The sequence below is a fragment of the Microtus oregoni genome, unplaced genomic scaffold, assembly GCF_018167655.1.
Source record: "Microtus oregoni isolate MIOR12 unplaced genomic scaffold, Mior012 000000F_ref0000247, whole genome shotgun sequence".
Lineage (NCBI taxonomy): Eukaryota > Metazoa > Chordata > Mammalia > Rodentia > Cricetidae > Microtus > Microtus oregoni.
In genome coordinates this window covers 80,963,339-80,989,027 of record NW_024543059.1, presented here as the reverse complement: position 1 = coordinate 80,989,027, position 25,689 = coordinate 80,963,339, and the positions used below count along the sequence as shown (strand labels likewise).

Sequence of the window (25,689 nt, the reverse complement as noted above, 5' to 3'; positions counted from 1 at the left end):
GGGAGGTGGAGGGAGTGGGAGCACCCCTTACTTTCGTTCTCACTTCCTCTCTCCTGCTCGACAGCATGGAAGAATGTGAAGCTCTGTGTACACGACTGGCCATCATGGTGAAGGGCACCTTTCAGTGTCTGGGCACCATTCAACACCTCAAGTACAAGTAAGCAGATGGAGGGGCATGCCTTTCACTACATTCTGTGGGTTCAACCAGGCCTTCAGTTCATCATGGACGTTTGGTAAAATTGCCTCTTCATTCCACAGGCATTGGCCAACGATGGCTGGGCCACATATGGATGTTCTATACTGGACGATAGAAGTTCATAGGAATCTCTGGATGGGAGAGTCCTTACTGGGGCATTTACTGGGGCAGAGCCTAGCTGGAAAGCAGGAAGGCCACTGTCACTGATCTAGTCTCAACCCACATTTCCCTGCAAATCCAGGACCCATGACCTGTTTTATGAGAGCCCACAACCAATGCAGAGGTGATTAAGAGACCAAACAGCTTTTAGGCAGGTGGATCTCTGTGAGTTCAAGATCAGCCTAATCTACAGTGTGAGTTCCAGGACAGCCAGGGCTACACAGAGAAACCTTGTCTCAAAGACAAACAAACAAGAGACCAAACAGCTTGAGAACCAATTTTCTTTTCTAGAATATTGTATCTGGTTGTTTAAAAACAAATGACCATATGTTGTTGTATGACAAACTAATACCAGTAATCTTGAGCAAGATGATCTTGTATCCATAAACATACAGATGGTTAAAGATAATTACTTGTTATTTATAGCTCGTGGGATAAAGCTAAGAATTCACTAAAATGAGATTATTGTAACATTGCTATTTTTCCTTGAATCCTGATATGCCTGGGAAAGACCTGATTTATAGTTCTCACTCGGGTATTTCACATGCTTATTAAGAGCCCAGGATATAAGCTATGAAGCCAGCCAGTGAAAAGGACAGAGAACCTAGCTTATCTGAGACCCAAATCTTGGGGAGTTCATGGAAGCATGTTACATGGAAAGCATTATCCTTTACATGCGTCAGAGTGGGATGATCTAATATGTAAGGGGCATTTGACAAAAGGGCACTTGGCCCTGACTTCTTCAGTAGCCACCGTGTGGAGACTACACAAACAGCTATGAGGATATCATCCTGTGAGGTCACCAGACCCCTGTCACCAATGCCCCATGCCCAAATGCTAAAGGACACCCCCCACACTTTCCCTCTCATTCCTCAATCTCCTCATGATAGTGGAGACAACGAGGAAGATGCTCCCATGTAAAGAGATGGCTGATTTCCTGGTACTGGAAGGCTAATAGCATCTTACAGTCAGAGACAGCTCTGGTTCACAGAGGAAGTCTGACAGTAACTTGAAGTGACATGATGTACCCCCCACGGAGGTCATCACAATCACCAGCCTAGGACGCATACTCTTTCTGGTGGACCATCTTGACCCACACAGGGGGACCAGCAGATCTAGAAGGAGAATGTGTATCATTGTAACAAGATACTTGAGAATAACCCACACCAAGGAGCAAAGGCTGGTCAGGGCATGGCTGTGGGCCTGGGGCAGACTATCGTGGTGGTGGTGATGGTGGTGGTGGTGGTGGTAATATGTGCCAGAGATCTGACATACCTCAGTAGATGCCAGCGGGGGTGAGGTGGAAGAAGAGAGACCTTTTTCAACCACTGGTCCCCATGACCTTCTTCCTCCGACTAGGCCCCACCTCTAATGAAATCATCCACGGATGGAGTGAGAGCCCCTCCTGATCATGTCACCCCTAAGGTCCCACCTCTATTCAGTGTTGCATTGAGGACCAAGCCTTTAATACAAGAGTCTCCAGGATATATAGCCAAACCAAAGCAATGCTCCACTTCCTTCAGGAACTTTCCTTAGGGAGTAGAGCCTTCCTAAGCTACTGCCTCTCCCTGGCAAGTCTTATAAAAGTCATCCAGTCTTCCCCACATCTGAGCGCTCCAGCCATGTCCTTTTGGGGGGAAGGAGGGCTAGGATCTCTACAAGGGGCTATAACCACCTTGAACTTCAGCAAATATGTCTATCCAACTTTGCCACATGGCTATTTAGACCTCCAGAAACATGTCAAACATTTTTTTTCGCTCCTAGTTTTAAATGTGCATGGAAAGTCAAGGCTGTGGGCATTGAATCCCTGTTATACCCGATGAGAGTACTCTTTGGGGATTGTCTTAGCTCTAACAGTATTGTACACTGTGTGCACCTGCTAGGTTTGGAGACGGCTACATTGTCACAATGAAAATTAAATCCCCAAAGGACGACTTGCTTCCTGATTTGAATCCAGTGGAGCAGTTCTTCCAGGGCAACTTCCCAGGCAGCGTGCAGAGGGAGAGACACCACAGCATGCTCCAGTTCCAGGTCTCCTCCTCCTCCCTGGCCAGAATCTTCCAGCTGCTCCTGTCGCACAAGGACAGCCTCCTCATCGAGGAGTACTCCGTCACTCAGACCACACTGGACCAGGCAAGTCCCCCCAGGGTACTGAGTGGCAGGAGGTTGTGCCCGCTGCACTCCAGCACCTGACATGAGTAATGGGTGACATGGAAACAGACAGGTGTCTTCAGTTCTTACACACTGTTGGTCTCTGTCCCTTAGAGCAAATCTGGCATCTCACAGATAATGTTCTAACAATATTCTCGTCATCCACAAACTTCACTGACTATTTTTACTTCGTTTTTTTTTCTTTTCTTTTTTTTTTGTTTAATTTTTCTAGACAGGGATTCTCTGTAGCTTTTGGTGCCTGTCCTGGAACTAGCTCTTGTAGACCAGGCTGGCCTCGAACTCACAGAGATCCGCCTGCCTCTGCCTCCTGAGTGCTGGGATTAAAGGCGTGCGCCACCACCACCCGGCCTTCATTCTTTTCTTTTTTTTTTTATTTTTTTTTCGTTCTTTTCTTATGAGTTATTTTATGCTTGCTGGTGAATGGTGGTGGCTGTTTTTTTTTTCCTTCTTTCCAAATCAACTATTTCATGTATAATTTACAAAGAACAAAATAGACATCTTTAATTGTATGCCTCAAGGAGTCTTTATATTTATTCTTTATGTAGGTGTTTATTTATTGGTTATGAATGTGATGTTCATGTGTGTGTATTTGCATGTCTGCAGGTACACACGAACACGTGTGAATATGCATGTTTAGGCCCGAGACTGATGTCAGAATCTTCCTCGATTGTTCTTCCTCCCTATTCTTCAAGGCAGGGTCTCTCAATCAAACCCAGAGCTTTCCAATAATCTGGCTACTCTTGCAAACCAGTGTGCTCCAGGGATCGCCTGTGTCCACCTTCCAAGGCTGGCACTGTAGTGGACCACACGTACCAGGCATTTATGTGGGTGCTGAGGATCTTCACACTTGTGCAATGAGCATTTTAAATATTTTAATGGCCAAGCTGTCTCCTTAGCCCATCTTTACTCTTCCCATCGTGTGTCCCTGAAATGCTTTCTACCAGACTCCACATTTCCACTCTTCGCTCCCCTGGCAGTGCCTGGCAAGCGCCATCTCACTTTATTTTGAGGGTCTGTTATATGGAACCCAGGACTGTGTGCTTCCAAATGCTGGGACAACAGCCTTGTGCCGCCATGTCTGGCGCCTTCTACTTTCTTTAAAACTGTTACTATCCATCTATCTCTATGGATTAACCAATCACTAGATGGACAGATAGATGACTGTTGTAGAATATTATTTTAAGATGTGTTACATTTGTCTATGCTATGAAACATTCATTTAATGATGCAAAGACAGGTTGTATTCTTTTATGTCTGTGAAGCTGTCTGAAACACCTGATTGATCTAATAAAGGCAGGAATAACCAATAACTAATCAGGAGAAAGGATAGGCGGGACTGGTAGGCAGAGAGAATAAATAGGAGGAGAAATCTGGGAAGAGAAAAGATCAAGGAGTGAGAAAGAGGAGGAGAGGAAGGCTCGAGGAGCCAGCCACCCAACCACATAGCAAGCCATGGAGTAAGAAGTAAAGAATGGTATCCAGAACTAGAGAGAAGATAAAATCCCAGAGCAAAAAGTAGACAGAATGGCTAGAAATAAGCCAAGCTGAGGCCAGGCATTCATAAGTAAGAATAAGCCTCCATGTGATTATTTGGGAACTGGGTTGCAGGCCCCCCCAAAAGAGTTTTAAAAAACCAACTATAAATGATAGATAGATAGATATAGATATATAGATATAGATATAGATACACATTCCTAAATCTATAAGTATCTGCGTTCTTTGGGTAGGGCCAGGTCTCTGGAGCTCCCCCACCATCCGCACCAGCATGTCTACTGCTGGTGTCCTTGTTTGGGTCCTTCTGCTTCCTATGACACCAACTACTCTGGGTACTTCATTTAAGTGTAATCAAATGGCACTTGTCATTTTGTTACTGGCCTAATGTCCCCAAAGGCTCAGTCACACACCATATCGTGTGTCAGAATTGCCTTCCCTTTTAAGACTGAGTAATATCCAATTATTCCTGTCTTTTACTCATCTACCCATTCATTCATCAGTGAACTTTTGAGTTTTTCCTGATTTGTTGGGGGTTGGTTTCTTTTTTTATTATTTCAATTTCTTGTTTTTCATAAACACCCTTAAAGACCATTTGGTAAAGCAGCGAAATTAAGCGAGTGTCTACCTCTAGACAAGCTCACTCACCTGCTTATCTGCCCTTTCTCGCCACCCTTAGGCAGGTGACAGACACAGTGGACTCCTTCCGCAGGAACTGAGGCCACACTGCCTGCGGAACAAAGAATACAGCAGAAAGCAGCTGTCCTTGCTTGCTTTCTGTTTTTGGAGAGCCAGGACTCTGCCAACTGCCGTAGTTATCCCAATTTCTCACGTCCACGGCCCTTGGAATCCTCTAGCAAGAACTCCCTTGGCTCAGGAGTCTAAGAAGCAAGCCTGGTCCAGGGCACTGCTGTGTGGGCTTGCGGCAAGCTAGAGAAGGAAACAAACTCTACCTGCAGGGCTGCCCGTCAACTGTGGGAAACAGAGCAAAGCAGGAAGACGATACGGAGTCCCATCTTTCTGGAAACATCCACGTTCTCTTCTCTTGCCCATAGGTATTTGTGAGCTTTGCTAAACAGCAAACTGAGACTTATGACCTCCCTCTACACCCTCGAGCTGCTGGAGCCAGCTGGCAAGCCAAGGTACGTCCTGCGCCCTTTCCTAGTCACTGCTTAGACAGGGCCTCAGCCCAGGGGCCTCAGTGCAGGGACCTCAGCGCAGGGACCTCAGTGCAGGGACCTCAGCGCAGGGACCTCAGCGCAGGGACCTCAGCGCAGGGGCCTCAGTGCAGGGACCTCAGCGCAGGGGCCTCAGCGCAGGGGCCTCGCTGACCCACTGGGCTTGAGGGCTCCAAGGTTCAGATGAGTCTCTGCAGAAAGCACCCAAGCCATACCTCCACCGTCCCTATCGTACATGCCTCCCTCCTGGCTTGATCCCGGCCACTCTCCACTAAGAGCAGCTCTCAGCTGAAGACTTTACCCAGGAGCTGAGTGGCTCCTTCTGTAATCTGAAAACCATTTGGACGGTGTGGGTAAATCCCATTTTAAAGGCAATTATTCATGAGTGTGCATGTGTCTGTGTCCAGCTCAGGTTGTCAGGCTTGAGGTGCGTGCCTTCACCCAGTGATGCCACCTCACAGGCCCGAGGGTTATGCTGAAAGGAACTTTCCTGAATGTTCTTGCTAGCAGCATAACAAACAAAAAATCTCCAAACTTCAAGCTTTATGAATAAACAGGAAAAGAGAGAATACTGAAATATCTTCATCGTTGGGATCTTGACAACACTTCCTGGTCACACCCTTGATCTTAAAGAGACGGGGACTAGCTGGCATTCTTTTTCAATGGTAGACATGTCTGGTTAGAGTCGGCTTGGACCAGTTTGGGGAGGGTTCTTCACAGAAGTATCAAGATAGTGAAGGAAGAAATGATAGAAAGTGCAAGTTCTGGACCAAGATATGCCTGGGGTGGACTTCCAGTCCTGCCCTAACACAGCGCCTGCCTGTGTCAGAAGCACTCCCACCCGTCCTGGTTTCCCAGGAGGACAGAAATCTAGAGAAAGGAGTGGGCTCCATGCCAGTGGCCAGATGGCATAAGCCTGAGACTTTCTTTACAAGGATAAAAAACCCCGCCATTCTGTCTGGACCACTGGACGGCAAATCAAATCAACTCAAAGTATTTCTAACAAAATAAAAAACCCCAAACCAAACAAACGAAAAACATGTGAAAAGCCTTATTTTCCATAGACTTCTCATTCCTCCCAAAAATCTCTTGATTGCAATAAAAGTCAAACACAACTGACGAGCAAGCAGGGCATGTCTTTCCAAGGCCGTACTTGGAATGAAGAATTCTCCACCCCATGGCTACTTGGCAAAGGTTAACTTTGTCTCCCCATCTGTCACCCTCCAGAGGGCCCAGAATGCCCAAGTAAATGTGCCTGTCCAGGGCAGCTTCCTTTTACCAATCTTCTGACTACTGTCTCTCAGTTTTAGATCTCGCGGTTGCTGTTGATAGAGGCTGAAAATATTCTTTGAGAATCATTTACGGTCATGAGTCCCTGTTATCACAGAGAACACATAGCAAAATTATTTCTAAGAACTACCTGTGGCCCCTTCCACATACCACAACATACTCCTTATCTTACTTGTTTGTTTGTTGACTGGATCTCACTGTGTGGTCTGGGCTGGCTCCAAAGCCGTAGTCTTCCTGACTCAGCTTCCCAAGTGCTGGAAATGCTGGGCTGCTATTGCCAGCGGCACAGTCCCTCACACAGGGCTAACACCAGCTTCATTAGGACCAGGCCAGGATGCCCATGGTCTGTGATTTGGACTGGTTAAGATCATGGTACTATTGTGTTTGTCACTTGAACCTGCTGTAATAGGTTGGCTACATTATTACTATTGTAATATTTTACTCAAAAATCTAACTCTGATCTATGACATACCATCTTCAATAAAAGTTTATAGAAATTCTTTATATGGTATTATATATAAATCTGTCATAAAACATATAGTAATTGAGTTCTTATCTACACTTATACTGGTACCATCTCAGGGCCTGTTCTCATCCCTACATCTCATTGTCCACTTCTTAAGAGATCTGTGTTTCAACCAGACAATTGAACAAGTCAAAATTTACATAGACTAGGAAGGCCTATCTCCAACCCTCTCCTTCCCCTGAACCCCCACCTCCCACCCCTACCCCACAGCTGGTATTGGATCATGAAGACAGCCTGCATTTGTGATTAGAGATTATGTACCTCTAGTTAGAAAGGTTGAGGACCCTGAATTTAGTACACAAGTTTGATCTGGATGTATCACCGTGAACTCCACTGGAATCTCTCTCACTTGAGATATATCCCAGTCAAAGGATCTTTCTTCCCAGGAGCCATGTCTGTATGGACTGGACAAAGAGAAGTCTAGACTCAGGGCTGAGCTTAAATGATAGCTTCTTAGCTTTTAAGTCAGCAAGGTGATGGTGACTTTCTTGGGTTAAAAAAAAAAAATGCCCAGGGGTTGCTGGAGAGATGGCTCAGTGGTTAAGAGCACTGGTTGCTCTTCCAGAAGGCCAGAGTTCAATTGCCAGCACCCACATCAGGGAATTCACAACTGTCTGTAACTTAAGTTCCAGTGCATCTAAATCCCTCACACAGACATACATGTAAGCCAAATACCAATGCACATAAAATAAAAATAAATTATTTAAAAAAAAACGCCTAGGGTTGGGAATTTAGCTCAATGGTAGAAGTCCTTGTCCAATACTATAAGGATCGAGGTTTGGACCCCAGCATGGGAGTAGGGAACGTAGTCTCCAAAACAACCACTAGAAAAAACACCTAGGGATAGCTTATGTAAGTCTCTATAAGAAATGTGGACCTTAGACCGCATCGGTCTGCTCACTCCACAGCTTAGACCTTAAGGCAGCCCAGAACCTCGGCAGTCACATAGACGCTTTCCTAGTCCCTACAGCTGAGCTTCCTCCAGAGACTGCCAAGGCGGCACCTTGAAACCTAAAACTCCGTTGCTCCAGAAAGCCAGGACGAGAAGTGTCCCGCCGACCTTCCTCAAACTGATTCTTCTTACGTTGTTTCCTATAGCTTGAAGGGAAAACTGGGCAGCCGGAAACTCAGGAGCCTTTGCCCACGGGAACAACTGAACAACTGGTTAACGAAAACAGCCCTGCGGCAGCAGAAGGCAAACACACGAGGCGCCCACAGTGAACTCAAGGAGGCTCTTCCAGAAGGAACCCCAAACTCACCGACTCACCTGAATCCTTGCTGGCAAAGCTGACCTCCCCGAAGGCAGTGGCCTTTCCAATCCATCAGAGCAGTCCCCTGCCCAGTGACTTTATTTAGGGCCACTTTCACTCTGAGGGGCTCTGCTTTTGTAAGGTGGGAGGAGGGTGGGTGTGTGGGGGTGATGGAAAGGAGGAATAAACTGCGCTCTCCTTGTGAACTACTCGCTATCGCCCCCTAAACCCCAACCTCACCAATGTCAGCATATGACAACCACTGTGAGCCCCACGAGAGTCGGTGACACAGCCACACTAGCCATGGCAAAATCTTGCAACACTGGCGTGGAAGTGAAAGGGCTCATTGTAATGTCACATCCAAAGTCTTCACAGGGTTTAAGAAAAACACCCACTGGATAGCGCAAGTGTGGACTATCCGAATGTAAAGTTTGTTTTGCTTTCTGGGTTTTTTTTGTTTTGTTTTTTGTTTTTTTTTTTGTTTGTTTGTTTTTGATCAGCACATCTGCGTGCCTTCTCATCAGGTACAATTAGGGCAGGGCACAAAGGGACGTGAATGAGCAGGGCCGAATCTTATTAGGATTATTAGACCTCCCATGTGAAAGATTCCGTGGTAGTGAAAGCTTTGCAGGTCCCACGGCGTTTGGGTGAGGTTCAAACCACAGCGGGTAGGGGACACACGAATATGTCATGCAGACTGAGTGCGAAGTTCTATTAAAAAGAGGGTCTAGAGGGGAGGAAGGGAGAGTGAGAGAGCGCGCGCGCGCGCGCGCGCGCGCGCGCGCGCGCGCGAGAGAGAGAGAGAGAGAGAGAGAGAGAGAGAGAGAGAGAAGCAAAAAGACAACACCTGCTTTCCTTGGAGGGAAGAAACCGAAAGGGGTCTTAGCATCTAGGACCCTGGGCTGGCCAGGGCACTGCCTGGGCACATCCTGTCAGATGACGGGGCAGGCCAGCATAATCCTAACAACATGTCCTTGTAAAATGCTGGGTCTCCTCTGTTCACTGCTCTAGTTGGCAGCGTGAACCTGGGGGAGGGGGCCTGAAAATGAGGGGGAGTATAGTCTCGTGTAACGGCCTGCCAACTCTAGTCAGAGCATGAGACCATTTAAAGTCTGAGGGTTAAGAAGGATCACCTGAGAAAAGTTCTAATGAGTTCAATCTCTATGCAATCATAAGGATGAGCCACACATGGCAGAAACATGTCTGTCCGTGGAGGCACCTAAACAAGTAACAGTAGACAGTTTTAAGGAATCTTCTGAAGTGAACTCATTCCTGCCCGCTCCACCTGCGAGGGGCACGAAAGCACACTCAAGAACAACCCGTGTTGTGGAGAAACAGATCACAAGACTCTTGTTCCCTTGGCGTTTTCTCACGAGGTCTCAGAAATCTTCTCCCTCGGTTTCCATCATGGACCACGTTTGGTGCTGGTAAGTGTATCTGCCGCAGGGGTATTAGAAGACAATGGCTAACAAAGCATCAGGAATTAGAAACTAATCCTTTTCTTTGTAGTTTTTTTTTGTTTGTTTGTTTGTTTTTTGGTTTTTTTTGTTTGTTTGTTTGTTTTGCTTTTTGAGGCAGGGTTTCTCTATCTAACAGTCCTGGAACTCGCTTCGTAGAGATTCACCTGCCTCTGCCTCCTAAGTGCTGGGATTAAAGGTGTGCGCCACCACCACTGGGCAAAACTAATTCTTTTAATCCAAACTTTGAAACACCAGGATGAAGAAAGGGAGCAGATTTCTTCCAAGATGGTCTCCCTGTCAGAGCTACAGATGGTGTTTGTTTAAACCCTCTCTGCAGAAGTGCTTCTCAGGTTACATCATGGTGTGGCTGTTCTCCAGAGCCCTGGAGGGTTGGGGGGGTGGGGGGGGGGAGACGCTGAGGCCCAGTAATTGCCGCTGACAAGAGACACGGGTTATAGTGAGCACGGTTGGCCAAGTCTCTAGTTCACCCTGGCTAGAGGTGGGTTAACAACTCTGAGGTCATGCAAGAGAAGACTACCCAAGGAGGAGACGGGAGGAGTCATTTACTGTATGAGGGTTTCAGGGAAGCATGGAGTCGGTTCTCTTCTGCCATGCAGGTCCAAGGAATCAAATCTGGGTCATGAGGCTGGGTAGTAAGCATCCACTGAGCCATCCTAAACGCTCTGTAAACTATTCTGAGTGACAATTTATTCCAGTTCTTGTCGGTGGAGTTTTTCATCTGGACCGCTGACTCTCAAATAACCACGCAAAGACTCCTATTAATTATGAAAGCTCACCAATAGCTTAGGCTTGTTTCTAGCTAGCTCTTATAACTTAAACTAACCCGTTTATGTTAATCTGTGTGCTGTCCCAAGGTTCTTTTACACCATCTGTGTACTTTTCATGCTGCTGCTTCTGAGTCTGGCTGGTGACTACCCTAGACGCCAACCCTTCTCTCCAGCAGTCTCGCTGCCCCGCCCCCCAATCCTGCCTAGCTACTGGCTATTTAGTTTTTCTATTAAACCAATCAGAGGGATATATATATTCACACAGTGTAGAGGTGGAATATTCCACAACTGCTCTCATTCCACTACTAGATTGCAAGATCCTAGACCTTGAATCTTACTCATCTTTGAAGCCTCCACTGTTTATATCGCTTTTCTGATGTTCTGATTACATAATAGATTTTCAGTAAATAGTAAGTGGGTAGCATGAAAATGTTAATGGGGAAACCAGCGAGCAGAATTGGATGCATAATTGGTTGGACGCGGTGCAAAGGGACACTATGAGAGCAGTTATCTAGGGTTTGAAGATGGCGATAGAGGGGCATCAATTTCAGTACAGGGTCTTCTGAGTCCTTTGTCTCTCCACAGCCACACATTCCTGCAGCCCCACCCCTCCTCAGTGGCTGCTTTTGAGCTCACAACTCAGAAGAAAGTGATCTAAAAGGCTAGGATGTGGGAAGGCTGCTACCGTGTGATGCCCAGCCATTTTCCTCCTAGAATAGGGTACGATTTGTTGCACAGTTGCCCACATAAGAGCTACATTTCTGAAACTTGCACTAAGCGTTCCCTCTAGGCTGACCAGTCAAAAAGATGAGTGCAAGATCTGAGCAGAAAAGCCCCTCAGATCCACCTTCCCAGTTCTGTAACCCAGGAGCCCAGCTTCAGCCATAAAAACATCCTGAAAGACTCAGCATGCCAGAGCACAGTTGGAAGGGCCCTGGGTGTCTGGGTGGCATGGTGTACGTGGAACAGACATGCTCAGAAACACAAACACAGCATAACCCAGAGCAGTGGCTCAAATCAGTGTCTTGAGTTCTTTGGATTGAATTAAGTAACTCTTAAATTCGACTGGGTACAGAATGAACTACATCCAATATCTAGCCAGTTCAGATCCATCAGAGGCCTCTGCTAGGTACATTTTGATAATAGGTTTATCTAATCAAAACAATCTTCTGGGATTAACTTTATGCATAAAAATTATAGACCAGGACTTATGTAATAAATGTCTTGCTCATTTAGAGATTGAATCATGCTAAAAGTATCATCATGGGCCAGAAATGGCGGTGTTCATCTTTAATTCCAGTCCTCTGGAGGCAGAGGCAGGCTGATGTCTCTGAGTTCCAGGACAACCAGGGTTACAAAGAGAGAATCTCTGAAGAAGTCAGTCTTGTTTGCCTTTGCTTGGAAAGGTCATCAGGGAACCAGAACAGTAAAGATTTATTAACAAGTCCTTGCTTTCTGTGGGAAGTTCACTAAAACCCAAACAGCCCTTTTCAGTCAGTAGACTAGCAAACCCCTGAAACTCTTCCCCTGCCACCTTCCATCTCCATCTAAAATGTTGGGTTTGAGACTGCCTCTTTGTTGCCTTTGTCAGGATGATGGTGCATTAGCTCACATAATGAGAAAGAACCAAATCAGTCCAGTGATTACATAAGCAATTACTCAGCTATCAACGGCGGCTCTCAGGTCTTGGTTATATACTGCTGGGAAGCACAGTGTATCTTTTGGGTTTTTTTTTTCTGCTGTTGTTGTTTTTGTTTTGTTTTTCGATTTTTTTTTTTCCTGACCGTGTTTCTCTGCATAACCCCAGCTGTCCTGGAACTCACTCTATAGACAGGGCTGGCCTAAAACTCAGAGATCCACCTGCCTCTGCCTCTTGAGGACTGGGATTAAAGGTGTATGCCACCACCACCTGGATTCAATATATCTTTTATAGGTGTATCATGGATAGGTTTTCTATATTTGGTAGTTATTATGTTGGGGTTTTATTTGGTTATTCTTTCTCAGTGCTGGGGATCCAATCCAGAGCATAGCACATGCTAGACAAATGGTTCCTACTGAGCCACAGCCCAGCCCACAGCTGGGATATTTGGGGGGGGGGGTGGATCTCTTGTGCACTGAACTAAGTCTATTTTCGTTTTTTGGGTTTTTTTGTTTTGTTTTGTTTTTCTCACTAGATGTGGTTCTGAACCCTTGCAGCATACAGGGGCTATGGGAAAGTGGTTTTTCTCACTGGACTTTGCCCAGGAGCTTTGTGGAGTCCTGGGTAAACAATTTTTAACCTATCTCTGATCAAACATTCTCTCCCCTATCCTGCCTCCACACCGCATCTCCTGCCTCTCCCGTTACTTTCCCTGAAATGTTTTGTCAGGTATTAAATGGAATAGCGTCTGAGAAATGCATCAGTAGACAATATTACTGTATGAATACCATAGAGCATGTTTACATAGACCTACATAGTATAGCCTATAAAGAAAACATGGGCTAGCCTCTTTTTTCACGGCTATAAAATGTGCAGCGTGTTACCATATCACTACCGCAGGCAAATGTAACACAGGAGGAGGGTCTGTTTATACAAACAGAAAAGGCACTGAGGAAACTATTTAAAACTTGAAGGAACTCAGCAGTGTTAGGATTCAGGAACTGTGCTGACCCCTGTCACCTGGCAGGGTGAACCCAGGCAGTACTCCTGCCAGCCCAGGGTCCTATGGTTGCTGTGTCACTATGCAGGTATAAAGGTCCCTAAAGAGTCAAGCTCCACCCTCTCCTTATCTTTCCCACTGCTCTTCTGAAGAGGCAGGCTGGTCCTTGCCTCTTCTTCCTCTTCCTCTCTGGATTTCTCTTTCCCTCTCCCCTCCCCTTTACCCTTCTCTCACTAAACTCTGTATTTAAAGCTCTGCCTGTATGATGTTTTGTCTCCTGCCTGCAGTGAGGCCTCCTGCCCTCACCCACCACACAGCCCTCGGGTCCCTCTCACGCCATTTTACAACAAACAGTCATAGAGGCTGGAAGGAAAAGTATTATCTCAGGACTCCCAAGACCAAGTTCTCAGCACAAAGCATATTTATTTGCCCTAGAAGGACAGAGGACAAGGACAAGGGACAAAGACAGGGTATAGAGGAAGAGGGAAAAAAGAAAGGGGACAGGGGTATTTGTCTTGGGGTGGGGGACAAAGGACTGTCTCTGGATAGAGAGGCCAGAGATGTGTCACATGGGAAAATGGCAGGTTATCAAGGTATAAGGAGAAAACTTGTGTTAGGATGAGGTGTTTGATTTTAATTGGGTGTGAAGGCGGGCGGTGGTGGCACAGTAATTGGTGAATCAAAGGGGGCTTTTGATTGTTAGACTTCAATACTTTGATAGCTGGACCCATGTGATCAACCTCAGGAGGAGGAAGTGACCAAATAAGGGAACTGACCTTGGTGGTTAGCTTTAGGAATGTAATCTAATGGTTTTTAGCAAGGCAGAATGAATGGGAGAGATGGGCAAGGACTGCCAGAGCCATGCCTACCAATCGAGTGAGTGGGCCAGAGTCCCTACAGGGCTGCCAAACCTTCAGTGTTGGTGACTGAGTGGTGGATGAATGTGGAGACCCAGGAATTCTGCACCCATGTGGACTTTATAGACACCATACATATGGTTTACACTAGATTTACTTTATTATTTTTTTTCTTTCTTCAATAAGTTTCATCTCATCATACTGTAGCTTTTTGCCACCAAACTATTTTTTAAACTTTTTAGAACACTACTAAAAGCACAAACTCATATAGTTGCATAAAAATAGTTTCTTTCTTTCTTTCTTTTTTTTTTTTTGTTTTTTTTTTTTTTTTTGTTTTTCGAGACAGGGTTTCTCTGTGGTTTTGGAGCCTGTCCTGGAACTAGCTCTTGTAGACCAGGCTGGTCTTGAACTCACAGAGATCCGCCTGCCTCTGCCTCCCGAGTGCTGGGATTAAAGGCGTGCGCCACCACCGCCCGGCTGAAAATAGTTTCTTTACACCCTTATTAGCTAAACTTTTTTCTATTAAGAAAATTGAGCCAGGCCCTTATGTAGTTTATGTCCTTGAACTCCTGATCCTTTTGCCTCCATCTCCTGAGCACTGGGATTACTGGCATAAACTACCATATCCGACTAAACTTTTTATTCTTTAACTGTTTTTCTTCAAAAACTTTTTGGTTAGTGATCAAAACACAAGCTTAAATGGGATAAACCACAGTGTCCTGACCTGCTCCGTTCTTCTCATTAGAAGGCTTTCAGTGGAATAACTCACACAGAGCTGTCACCCCCTACGCCAACAGTGTCTTCTGCTGGAATCTCTCAGGAAGGCCTTGCCACTTATCGAGGGACATTAGACCTTTCAGTGTGCAGCCGAAACCGTATGTCATGGTGACTCAGCTCTTCTCCCAAGATATACTCTCGAGTTGTGTGCCAACTTGAGTTGAGAAGCATGCTTGGGAACGATTGTTCAAGCTTGTGCTTACTGTTGCTCATGTGTCCATACATCGGCCCTTTGCTGACAGTGTGCTCACATCACAATATCAAAGTGGTATTTTCCCTCCAGCGGCCACTCTCTGCTCTGCCCAAGCGACTGTGGTAACAGAAAGATGACATCACTGCAGCCCATGATGCTTTGCTTGGCTGGACCCCTTTCATCACAGATGTGCTTGTAAACAGGCAGCTCGCCTCGGATATTCCTATATTCATGAAAATGTTTGCTCTTGGGGTCATGCTTTCAAGCTTTTGAGGATTACTGAAGGCTCTAGAAACTTCTGCTAAATTCTGTGGTTCTTCTTGGCCTTCTTCTCCTTGAACTTCTTCGGTTTCTTTTTTCCTCTCTCTCCTCCAGCTATGTCTCTTTTTGGGCTGACGACTCTTTATTAGTCACTTCCTCAGGAGCTCCTAGATATCATCCTCAGCCACACCCAGGTCAAGTTCGTTGCCAGCTCAGCTTAGCCTTGTGGAATTCTGCAAGTCCCGCATCCTTGGCAAACCTTTAATCATAGGCAAACCTTTGTCTTCTTTCAATCGCCACCCCGACACTCCTCAGTGATATTACCTCAAATCCAAGCTAGAGTCTTGACACAGTTATGGGTGTTTTCATCCCCAAAGAACTACATCTGTGTCTTTCTGCTCCAGCAATGGCTTGGGCAAAGCAGAGAGCGGTGGCTGGAGGGAAGATGTCACTTCAGTATTGGGGATGTGACTGCAAGGCCAGCAAAAGGGCTGATGGGTGTAACATCAGTAACAGTACAGAAATCTTTAAAGATCTCTCTCTAAGCAGTGTTTCTCTGCTCTGCTGCCACAGCCACTCAAGACAGCATCATGAGAGAGCTGGCTTACATGCATGCTCCCAAGCCGTTACCATGACTTACTGTTTCTGTTGCACGCTAGGCACAGTGGCACACTGGAAAGTCTTGGGGGATCTCACTCCGCCAGATCACAAAGGGTTTCAACTTGTAGCCTGCCTCAGCATCCTCCAGCCACGATCTGTCCGTGGAAACCTTAAATCCAGCATTGAGTTGCCCTCCTAAAGGTGAGAGTCCCCTCAGGCATTCATCACTAGAACAGGGGAATTATATACATTGAACATTGGCTCTAATAAGTAGTTTTCCCCTGAAGTGAACTCACCCAGAGTTTCCAGAATTTCTTTAGCCGTCTTCACATTGGTATTCCGAGACTTGGCATTCTTTACACATCACAAAGTGAATCATCTTTTCTTAACCATTTTTCTCACCTAGGGCTAATAGTAAACCCAACATCATTGCTTGGTTCAGCCTTTTCTTTCAATGAGATCAACCTTTGTGCCTTGGTTTTAATTTCCACAGTGCTGACAGGGATATGCTTCTGTGCTTGGTCTTTAGTCCAGATCATTGGAGTTTCTCCATAGCCATAGAGGCCCGGCTGAAAATTTTCTTAGTCTCATTGCCTTCTGTGAAACAGATTACGCAACTGCTTCCATTGCTCTTTTTTCTGTTCATCAGGATGGTAATTGGGATTGATGGGACATAACTGACTGGGAACTCAGTAACCATTACTGCTTTCCCACCTACGTCATCCTTACTGCTTCTAATTCTGTTTCCAAGACTACCATTCCCCGTTGGTCTCTTGTTGGTGAAATTAGCAGTGGATCATGGAGTCCTGATGAACAATACGAGATTAAATCAAGCACAGTGGACACTACAGCAGTGCAGAGATACAGAACAGAGGAGACACGTAATGCTGTTGCTGAGTTAACATGGCCCACTTGTTTTACAGGGAGCTTTTTTTCCCCTCCGATATAGAAACAGCACATGTAAAAACAACAGTATAAAGGATATTATACGAAATGCATAAAACAGTAGCATAGTCCTTTATTATCATTGTCAAGTATTATGTACCTTACATAAGTATTGTGCTCTGCTTTCATTTGATGGGTCCACGGTGGAGGTGTTTGAACTAGCACCACCACAAATATGTGAGTCATGTATTTTTGTGGCAATCTTACCATCACTATGAGGTCACTGGGTGCCAAGAATTCTACAGCTCCAGTCTAATCTACGGGGCCATCGTATACACGGCCTATCATTGACTGAAGGGTCAGAAGGTGAGGCTCATTATACTTCTATAACCAGAGCCCACCACTGCCCATAGCCAAGCCTGGAAGAGAAGAAAGCGTGTTGGATTCCTTTAGCAGGGAAATACTCTCATAGAGTTCCCAGGGGCTTCCCCCCTCTTTTTAGTTGTTCCTTAGGTAGGATCTTACTGTGCATGTCAGGCTGTCCTGGAACACACCATATAACCCAGCTGGCCTCAAACTTCAGGCATCCCTCCTGCCTTAGTGTCCCTGATGTGTCATACTCAAGCTCGAGAATCCTGGAGATTTCTCTGCCACCATCCTTTTTCAGCAATGATGTCTATGATTAGAATCATAAAATTACAAAGAAAACATACAGGATCGTTCCAGTAATTTGGTATTATAAATTCATGTTTACTCCATATTGAAACGAAATGAGTCCATCAGGACAGTGAGGGAAAACGGTGTTGGAGCGCAGGGTCTTGACCCTTCTCTCAAAACTGAGGGACAAGTGATACATTACATTTAGCCCAAAGTGCCTTCTTATGTAGCAAAATATAACTCTGCAATATGCAGACAAGCCACAACCTAATTGAAACTATATTCTTTAACAACTAGCCAAGTCTTTGCCAATCATAGCAGATAAGTTTTTAGGCAACCATAGACTGTCAAACAGTGAACATGTTCAAATAGAGCAAATGCTAACCTGTAACCGAGCAGGCTGCCTCCCTGGACCGCTTTTGTTTTCCACCCAAACTGTGGAGTAGAACTCCCCAAACTGCCTTTATCCAGAGTGATATCTGATATAAATGAATCTATTGTTCTGCTTAACATGATGCTATAATATAATGTGCCTAAGGTTTTTTTTTCTTTCTTTAATGAGCGGCCTAGTTTGTTGAAGTTCAGCAGAGCAATCTGGAAGTTGCCACACTGAAAACACATTGCACTATAGCATATCAGAGATCTTTGGGAATATCCAGAATCCTGTTGTCCAGTTTGGAACTGGGCCTTGTCAGATGTACCAGCAGAGAGAGTGTTTGTAAACAGGATCAAAACTCCAAAGAGACATCCATCCGGCTCCCACCGAGGCTACAAGCAGTTTCCTAGGCGCCTAACTACTCACTGGACGACATCCAGGGATCAACGGTCAGATATTGCATAACAGACCACATGACCTACCAGCAGCACACACACATACACAATCATCCTTTGGCAACAGGCCTCGGCTTTCGTAACCACATTCTTGGATTTGCTTGTGATTGTTTTTTTTAACAGCCACAACAAATGAAAGCCCGTGTCTGATGATCCTATTTCGCTATGGAAAGGTGAATTGGCTGATTGAAGGTGCTCACACCACGGCAGATGGGGGTCTGTGGCCCTGGACGTTACAAAACCAGATGAAGAAAGGAATTCGGAAATTGACAAAGAGCACATCTGTGGAGCTAAGGAGATATTTCCAATATTTAGCATTTTCGGCAATATTTAACATGTTCTCAAGAAACAACCTAAGCTACTAATTAGAGCCAGTAAAAGTAAATAAATAAATAAATGTTTGCAGAGCTAACCTGAGGGCATCAGGAAACTTAAATACCAGAGCCATGGTTGGACTCAGGTCCTAACAGCCCCAGTCCTGTCTCCAAACCGCATTCACACCCTGCTCTCCTTTCAGGAGAAAGACAGGCAGACACAGGCCGGAAGTGAGCCGGGCCAACACTACCTGTGTGCACTAGTCAAGTGCTTCAAAAAAGCATGGCAATTCTACAACAGCACGAGCTGGAAGGTGAGCCAGAAGGGCGGCAGGGCCTACAGAGCTGGGAGGAGACAAACTTTGGGACGGGAAGGTTAGGGTGGCATGGAAAACTAAACTGAAACAAGGCGGAAGCAGCCTCCATGGAGAGGATACAATGCGGAACCCGGCACCAAGGGCGCAGGCGCCTGCTCCTGAGAGTAGGCGGGGACCAGAGCCCGTGCCTTTGCCGCGTTCTCTAACTTCATAATTCCACGAGTAATCCAAGGAGTCAGCATTGTTTCGATTGACCTTTCCGTGGGGTGAAAAGACCTGTAGATACAGGCCAAGGTGCAGAAACAAGACCCATGGATTTACAAAAGCTATAGGAGAAGTGAGACATTTGGTGTAAACCGTGGCTGCCCGTGCCTCTGGGAACAGATAGGCCTGCTTGGAAAGGGCAGGCAGAGGCTCTTTGTCTAGCTAAGACTGAAAAGCCTGAAAAACAAAGAAGGAGGCGGCGTTCTGGGAAGATCATCAGGATGTTTTCTCTCCTGCAAACATCCAGAAGGCTCATAGCTTTAGATGTGTTACTAAGACCTCACGTAAGAAACTCATTGGACCATCATTACACGGCACGGGCCGACTTCATTTCGAGAAAGCCCTAGATAAAGAAAGGGCTGTTTATGGTCAGTAAGAGCAGCAAGAGGGGTGGCGACCATTTTGTAAATTATAACAGACCTTGACCAATAGCAGATCAGAGAGTGGGGGCTGGATGGTTTTTTTCTTTTTTCTTTTTTTTTAAATTGATTTTTGTGAGCTCTACATTTTTCTCTGCTCCCCTCCGTGCCTCTCCCCTCCCCTTCAACCCTCTCTTATGGTCCCCATGCTCCCAATTTACTCAGTCGATCTTGTCTTTTGCTACTTCCCGTGTAAATTAGATCCATGTATGTCTCTCTTAGGGTCCTCATTGTTGTCTAGGTTCTCTGGGATTGTGATTTATGGGCTGGTTTTCTTTGCTTTATGTTTAAAAACCACTTATGAGTGAGCTCATATGATAACTGTCTTTCTGGGTCTGGGTTACTTCACTCAGTATGATGTTTTCTAGCTCCTGGTGGGTTTCTTCAAGAGCTTCTTAACCTCTACGCCTTGCCTCCCAAAGGTGTGTGTTGCCAGGAACGCACACCCAGATCGGTCCATTATTGACAGCCCCAAACAAGGCCTTCATTCCAAAGCCTCACAATGAGGTGTGTTAAGTTGGCCCAGGTGTCCCTGCCGAGCAGTGCTAGTCCTGCCTTGTCCAATTCTTCACTGTTTTTGGCACGATTTTTGTTTGCTTCCCGACCCTTGGCAACGCTGTTTTATGTAACCGTGAATCTACTCGCTGCTTTAGGACTTGGTACAATTAATGGTCTTAGAAGCACAGCCCCTTGACACTGTTTAGGCAAATACATAAATAAACTAACAAAAACTCACAACTCACACTTTGTAGGGAATAAAAGATTTTATTCTGGAGCCAAACAGAAGTGATCGTGGCCCAGGATTCCAGTTCCCTAGACACCACGCTCACATTGGAGAGGTTTCATGAGAGATTTCACTAGTTAACAGGGCAAAGTCATAGATCAAGTGATCTGGGGAATACACGGGTGGGAGGCACAGTAGGTGGTTTACAGCAAAACTGTGGAAAACGGTGGCTTCCTTAGAACGCATTTTAAAGACGTTGGTAGTCACAAGGATGTTAAGTCTGATGTGGTGGTGGACATTGGAAGACTTTCAGAAGGATTCAGAGCGGCCTAAGACACTGGCTTTGACCTGCTGTTAGATCTCAAACCTGGTCAACTGGCTGAGGTGCCTACTTAACAAACCAAAGCTGACCTGGCTGCCAGGTTCTCCCAGCATCCCTCAGTCCCTACCTGTTACAGGGTCTTCCTGGCTGGCACACCCCCTCCAGTCCCCTCAAGTTCTCCAGCCTAAGTATTAGGCTGGGCATCCCTCCCCCAGCTGCCCTTCCCTACACAATCCAACCATTTTGGTTACCTGGCTCTTTCATCTATCTTTCCCTTCCTGGCTTCTTGATCCGGCTCTCCCCTCTCCCCTCTTCACAGCTCAGGGCCATGACCACTCTTGATTCTCCCAGAAGTTCCTGCCTCTGGCTGTGCTCTCCCTCACGTCTACAGTAAACTCTCTCCTCCGCCATCCCTAGGAGCAGCCATATCCTTCCTTCCCTTTCTTTTTCTCATTCACCTGAACCTCATATATGAAACTTGCATCTCTCCACTTCTAGCCAAGCCGATACACCTCATAAAACCTGCCCCTCTCTCATAAAACCTGTCTCTCTCTCCCATTGCTTACGACACCCCTCTATCTTTCTCTCCTCCCTCCCTCCCTCTTGCTATTATTCGTTTGTTCTTAACAACTGGTTTAGTTACCATTTCCTTTGGATTAAACTTGCTTTATATTGACCTCAAGATGGTACTCACACAGAACCATAGCCATTTGGCGTTCTCTCTCCCTCCCCCCCCTGCATAGGACTACAAGCCCACAGAATGGAAACCTGGCTTGTGATTGGCTCTACACCTCTCCATGATAAAGAAGTTCAGTCATACAACCTAGGAGAATCCTTTTGTGTCCCCCGACCCCCTCAAACTTTAATTGGCAATGCCTCTACCGACGCTGACCCAGACCCCCGCCCCTTGCCCCCTCTTTTCTTGGAGGTCCTAGGGTAGGATGGCTCTCTTCGTTTCAATCCCACTTCCCAGGATAATGGGAAGAGCCCACTCACCATCTCCACCAGTGCCATACTGGCCCTGAGAATGGCTTTATCGCCAACCACAGCCCTGTTTGTCACTTATGCCATATACTATGCCCAGCTTAATTTCTAGTAAACTGTACATGGTTTTTCTCCTAGCTTGTGTTTATTTTTTTGTTTAACGGTACCTTGTCTTTTAAAGACCAGAGTTTGAAATCACTGTTATAAATATTTTACCGAGGAGACATAACCAACCCAACTAGACACAAAGCTCTGGGGCCTCTCACAAGATCTGATTCATTCCCACCTGTCTCTGAGATCCAACTCAGGACCAAGATGCAGCCAAGCATAAGACATGGTTTCCATTCTGTGGGGTTTATAGTCCAAAAGGAGAAAGGAAGGAAAGGAGGGAGGGAGGAAGAGGGAGGACCAAATGGTTATGATTGCCACCAAGAGATAAGTGAAGAAGATACACCTAATCCAAAGGAAATGATAGTTAAGCTGGTTATTAAGAACCAAGAGGAAGGTAGGAACTGGGGAGTGGCATAGAGGGCATTAAAACCACAAGGGTGAGTAAGACTCTCGGACAGGTTTTATGAGTTGCATCAGTGTGGCTAGACACAGATGTGGGTTTCATAGATGTTTCCAGAAAACCCGACAAGATAGACCTGCAAATAGAAGCACATCCTGCTGGGCTTTGAATGCCATGTTCCATAGCTGGGCTCTATCCCACGGGGTGCTGTGCTTCTTAAGCTGTACTGTGGGGAACACTACACAGGGGAGTTTGCATCCACCAGCAGTAGATCCCTGAACTCTGCTTGTAGAAGTCCAGATTCGGCCGGTCAGAGAGAAGCCAGGAATCTGCATTTCTCGCAGCCCCCCCCTCCTCGGGGTGATGCAGAAGATGGCTGGGTGCTAACTTTCCAAGCACAGCTGGAGGAGACATGGAGTCATCAAAGAGTAGCAGGATCAACTCTGTTTCAGAACAGGCACTCTAGCAGACAGTTCCCCTGTCCCTGCTCACTCAGCAAAGCCCCTAATCCTTTAATAGTCCTCCAGTAACCCTCTGTGACCCAGGGGCTGCAAAGCTCAGAGTGGGTTCTGAACGTAAATCTTCTATTAAGAGGCCTCTCAGAAGACCTCATGTCTGAGCAGTCTTGAACTGTTTTTTTTTAGAACTTTTATATTCCAAGTATAAATATAATAATACATAGACAGCGGAAGGTACTGGTTATGAAAGCTTTGGGATGGAATTGTTCTCTGAAGGGATTCTGGATTCTGAAGGATGGAACATACTGGAGCACAGAGCATGGGGTGCATGGATCCCTGTTTGGTCTAGTCTGGGCTGTAGGAACTCCTGGCAGGACAGAACCTGTGTTTGTTAATGCAGGTCCAGGGGGGATTTGGGCACAGGCCATGTAGCTATTAACCTGAAATACCAACTATGTCATGTTAGAGAGCTGAACCCACTTGGATTAACGTAGTCTCGTTTCTTGCTGCTTATGATGACTGAATATACTGATGAATGTTTTGTGTTGGCTTCAATAATGGCTTTCCAACCAAGAGCCTGTGTGTCTACTCCTTGAAACTACATCCCAGGAGTTTTCAACCTTTTGCCACATGACTTATCTTTGAATTTTACACTAGAGAGCCATGTGATCAAGTTATAAAATAGAAGGCAAAAAAAAATATCTCATGTTTTAAGTAAGTTACAGTTTTGTGTTGGGCTACATTCATAGCAGCCCATGGGCCACAGTCTGCATGCCTATGCCATGGAGTCAGATTTTCACAAAATGGGCCTTCTTTTAAGATGGTCATTCCCCTGTGAGAAACCCAGGCCGCTTGACACCAATTGATGGCATAGAAGGCAGGTGAAGGTCATCTTGCTAGATTCTTTCCGCCTTCACTCCCTTCAAGTTCCAGGTCTGACAGTGCTCACAGCCCAACTTCGTACGATTCAACTGAAGCTGGGCACTTGTGAAAGTCACATTCTACAGTCTCAAAGGGCAGGAGTCATGTCATGAGAGCCTTCTTTTCTGGCTCCCCATATTAGATCTCTAAGACAGTGTAAAGAGACAGAAGGTGAGAGGGACAGGGGTCTGACTTTCGACAGGCAGGACTGTTTGTTTATTAGTGCTTACAGTGAGGGCCAGTCTCTGCCCCTTCAGAAGCTGAGGGATCTGTCAACAGAAAAAGCCGGTTGTGATCCTTTATAGGGGTGAGGTGAGGTTTAGGAATGCAACTGTTGCAACACATTTCTCTCCTGAAGTCTCTAATCCAAGTTTCTCTCCTTCCTAAAGCTGTTTGCTGAAAGCAAGCCACTCTGTCTAAATAGATAGTCAGTCCTAGGTTGACAGAGCGGGGTAGATCACCTGTAATCTTGTAAGAATCCTTTCTTATGACCGACCCACTCTATCGCCTTGTACTCAGGTGAGTAGGGCTGAAATAAGCCAGAGTCTGTGCTGAGACCCTTTGTTTTCTTTTCTCTTTCTTGATTTAGGATTTATTTATTTATTTATTTGAGCCTGGGTAGTAACCCACGACTTTGCTACCAATACTCAGGAGGCAGAGGCAGGAGCATCTCTGTGAGTTTGAGACCAGCCTGGTCTACATAGTGAGTTCCAGAACAGCCAGAGCTACACAGAGAGAGACCCTGTCTCGAAAAACCACTTATTTATTTATTGATGTGCAAGTGCATGTGTATATGCTTCCATACCACTTGCATGCAGTGTCCACGAAGGCATGAAAAGGACGTTGGGTCTCCAAGAACTGGTGTTGCAGGCAATGTGAGCTGACTAATATGGGTGCCGGAAACCAAACCCAGGCCCTCTAAGAAGAGCGGCAAATGCTTTTAGCCATGGAGCCATCTCTCCAGATTTATCCATTTGCTTTCTAAACACTCCTCAGGATTCCTTTTTACTCTTGTGCTTAAAAGGTTTGCCCCTCCACCAGCTGGATCCTGATTGGTTGGAATGCCTTGATATGGACTGTCTGTGTGTGGAGGTGCTAGTGTGATGTATGCACGTATGTGCATGTGTGTATTGAGCCACATGTACCCAGATGTGCATGGACTTGAGGAGCTGTAGGAATAAAATGAAAAAGGAAACATATTCAGGTGTTTTGCATAGCCGTAAGGAGATGTTTCAATGTAACAGCTGTAGGGACCTAGGAAAATGGCCTCCCTCTTTTCCCCCCTGAGATAGGGGCTATGTAGCCCTGACTGGCCTGGAACTCACAATCCCCCTGCCTGAGTTTGTATAAGGAATTTGTATGATTTTCATATAACGCGTAAGAAGGTAGTCTCATTTAGAAGGCAAAAGTTACTCAGGCTACAGCTTCTGCTCCCAGGGTCTGAGCCTTTCCCTGCAGCAAGGCTCAAGAAGGAGCCCACAGTTGTGCCATGTAGGGCATGGCAGACCCTTGAAGAGGAATGAAGCTCAAAGCAGCAGGAGGCTCCCAAGCTCCCCTAGCTCCAGGGTCTTAAATGCAATCATACCCAAGCGCAAAAAATAGTTTGGTGACCATGGCGAGGTGCCATGCTGAGAGCTGTCATCTCTAGCATAGACACCTGCTTCCAGAACTCTGCGCAGACACCCTCACACAGTAGCCCCCATGCAATTTCGAGTTTCTCACTCACGTATGCTTAGGTTGCAAGAGATGGAATGCAGGCTTGTGCCCTACTGCTGTCATGAAAGCATCCGGTCTTGACCGTGGCTAATGTGGTCTGTTCCACTTTCCTCCCTACCCCTCCTGTGCTCCTTCCCAGCTCTCGGGTCAACCACTAACCGAGGAGTAAACATTTTGCAATCTGGAGTTCCTTGATCCACACCTATCCTGTGCCTCATTTTCCTACTACCTCTGTGTCATTGCCTTTTGCAGAGTCCTCTCCCTGGATAGCCTCTGAGTTAAACACCCTTAGCTCTCCTCCCTGCACCCATGGGGGTTATCCTGGGAAACATTCCTATGGAATGGTTCCCTGACTGCTTGCCGTGACCCCTAACAGACTGCTGCCTTGCTATTGAGGAGGGCTGTAGTGTTTACCACCATTGCCTCTGGTTCTGGGCAAAAGACTCAGAAAATGTGTACTGAATGAGCTAGCTGCTCTCGGCATCCTTGTCAAGTCTGGAGCAGAGCTGCCATGGCTATAGCCCTCACC

At 46.1% G+C, this 25,689-nt stretch overlaps 1 protein-coding gene across 1 annotated transcript in view; it reads left to right on the top strand.

The window, feature by feature from the left end:
• Abca4 (ATP binding cassette subfamily A member 4) overlaps positions 1-8,381 on the top strand; it is a 125,721-nt gene extending 117,340 nt beyond the window's left edge. The window contains exons 47-50 of the mRNA XM_041653028.1: positions 65-157; positions 2,239-2,488; positions 5,074-5,160; positions 8,111-8,381. Coding sequence (XP_041508962.1) covers positions 65-157; positions 2,239-2,488; positions 5,074-5,160; positions 8,111-8,233 — 553 coding nt within the window. The 3' untranslated portion in view covers positions 8,234-8,381. The remainder of the gene's footprint in view (positions 1-64; positions 158-2,238; positions 2,489-5,073; positions 5,161-8,110) is intronic.
• The last annotated feature ends 17,308 nt before the right edge of the window (positions 8,382-25,689 follow it).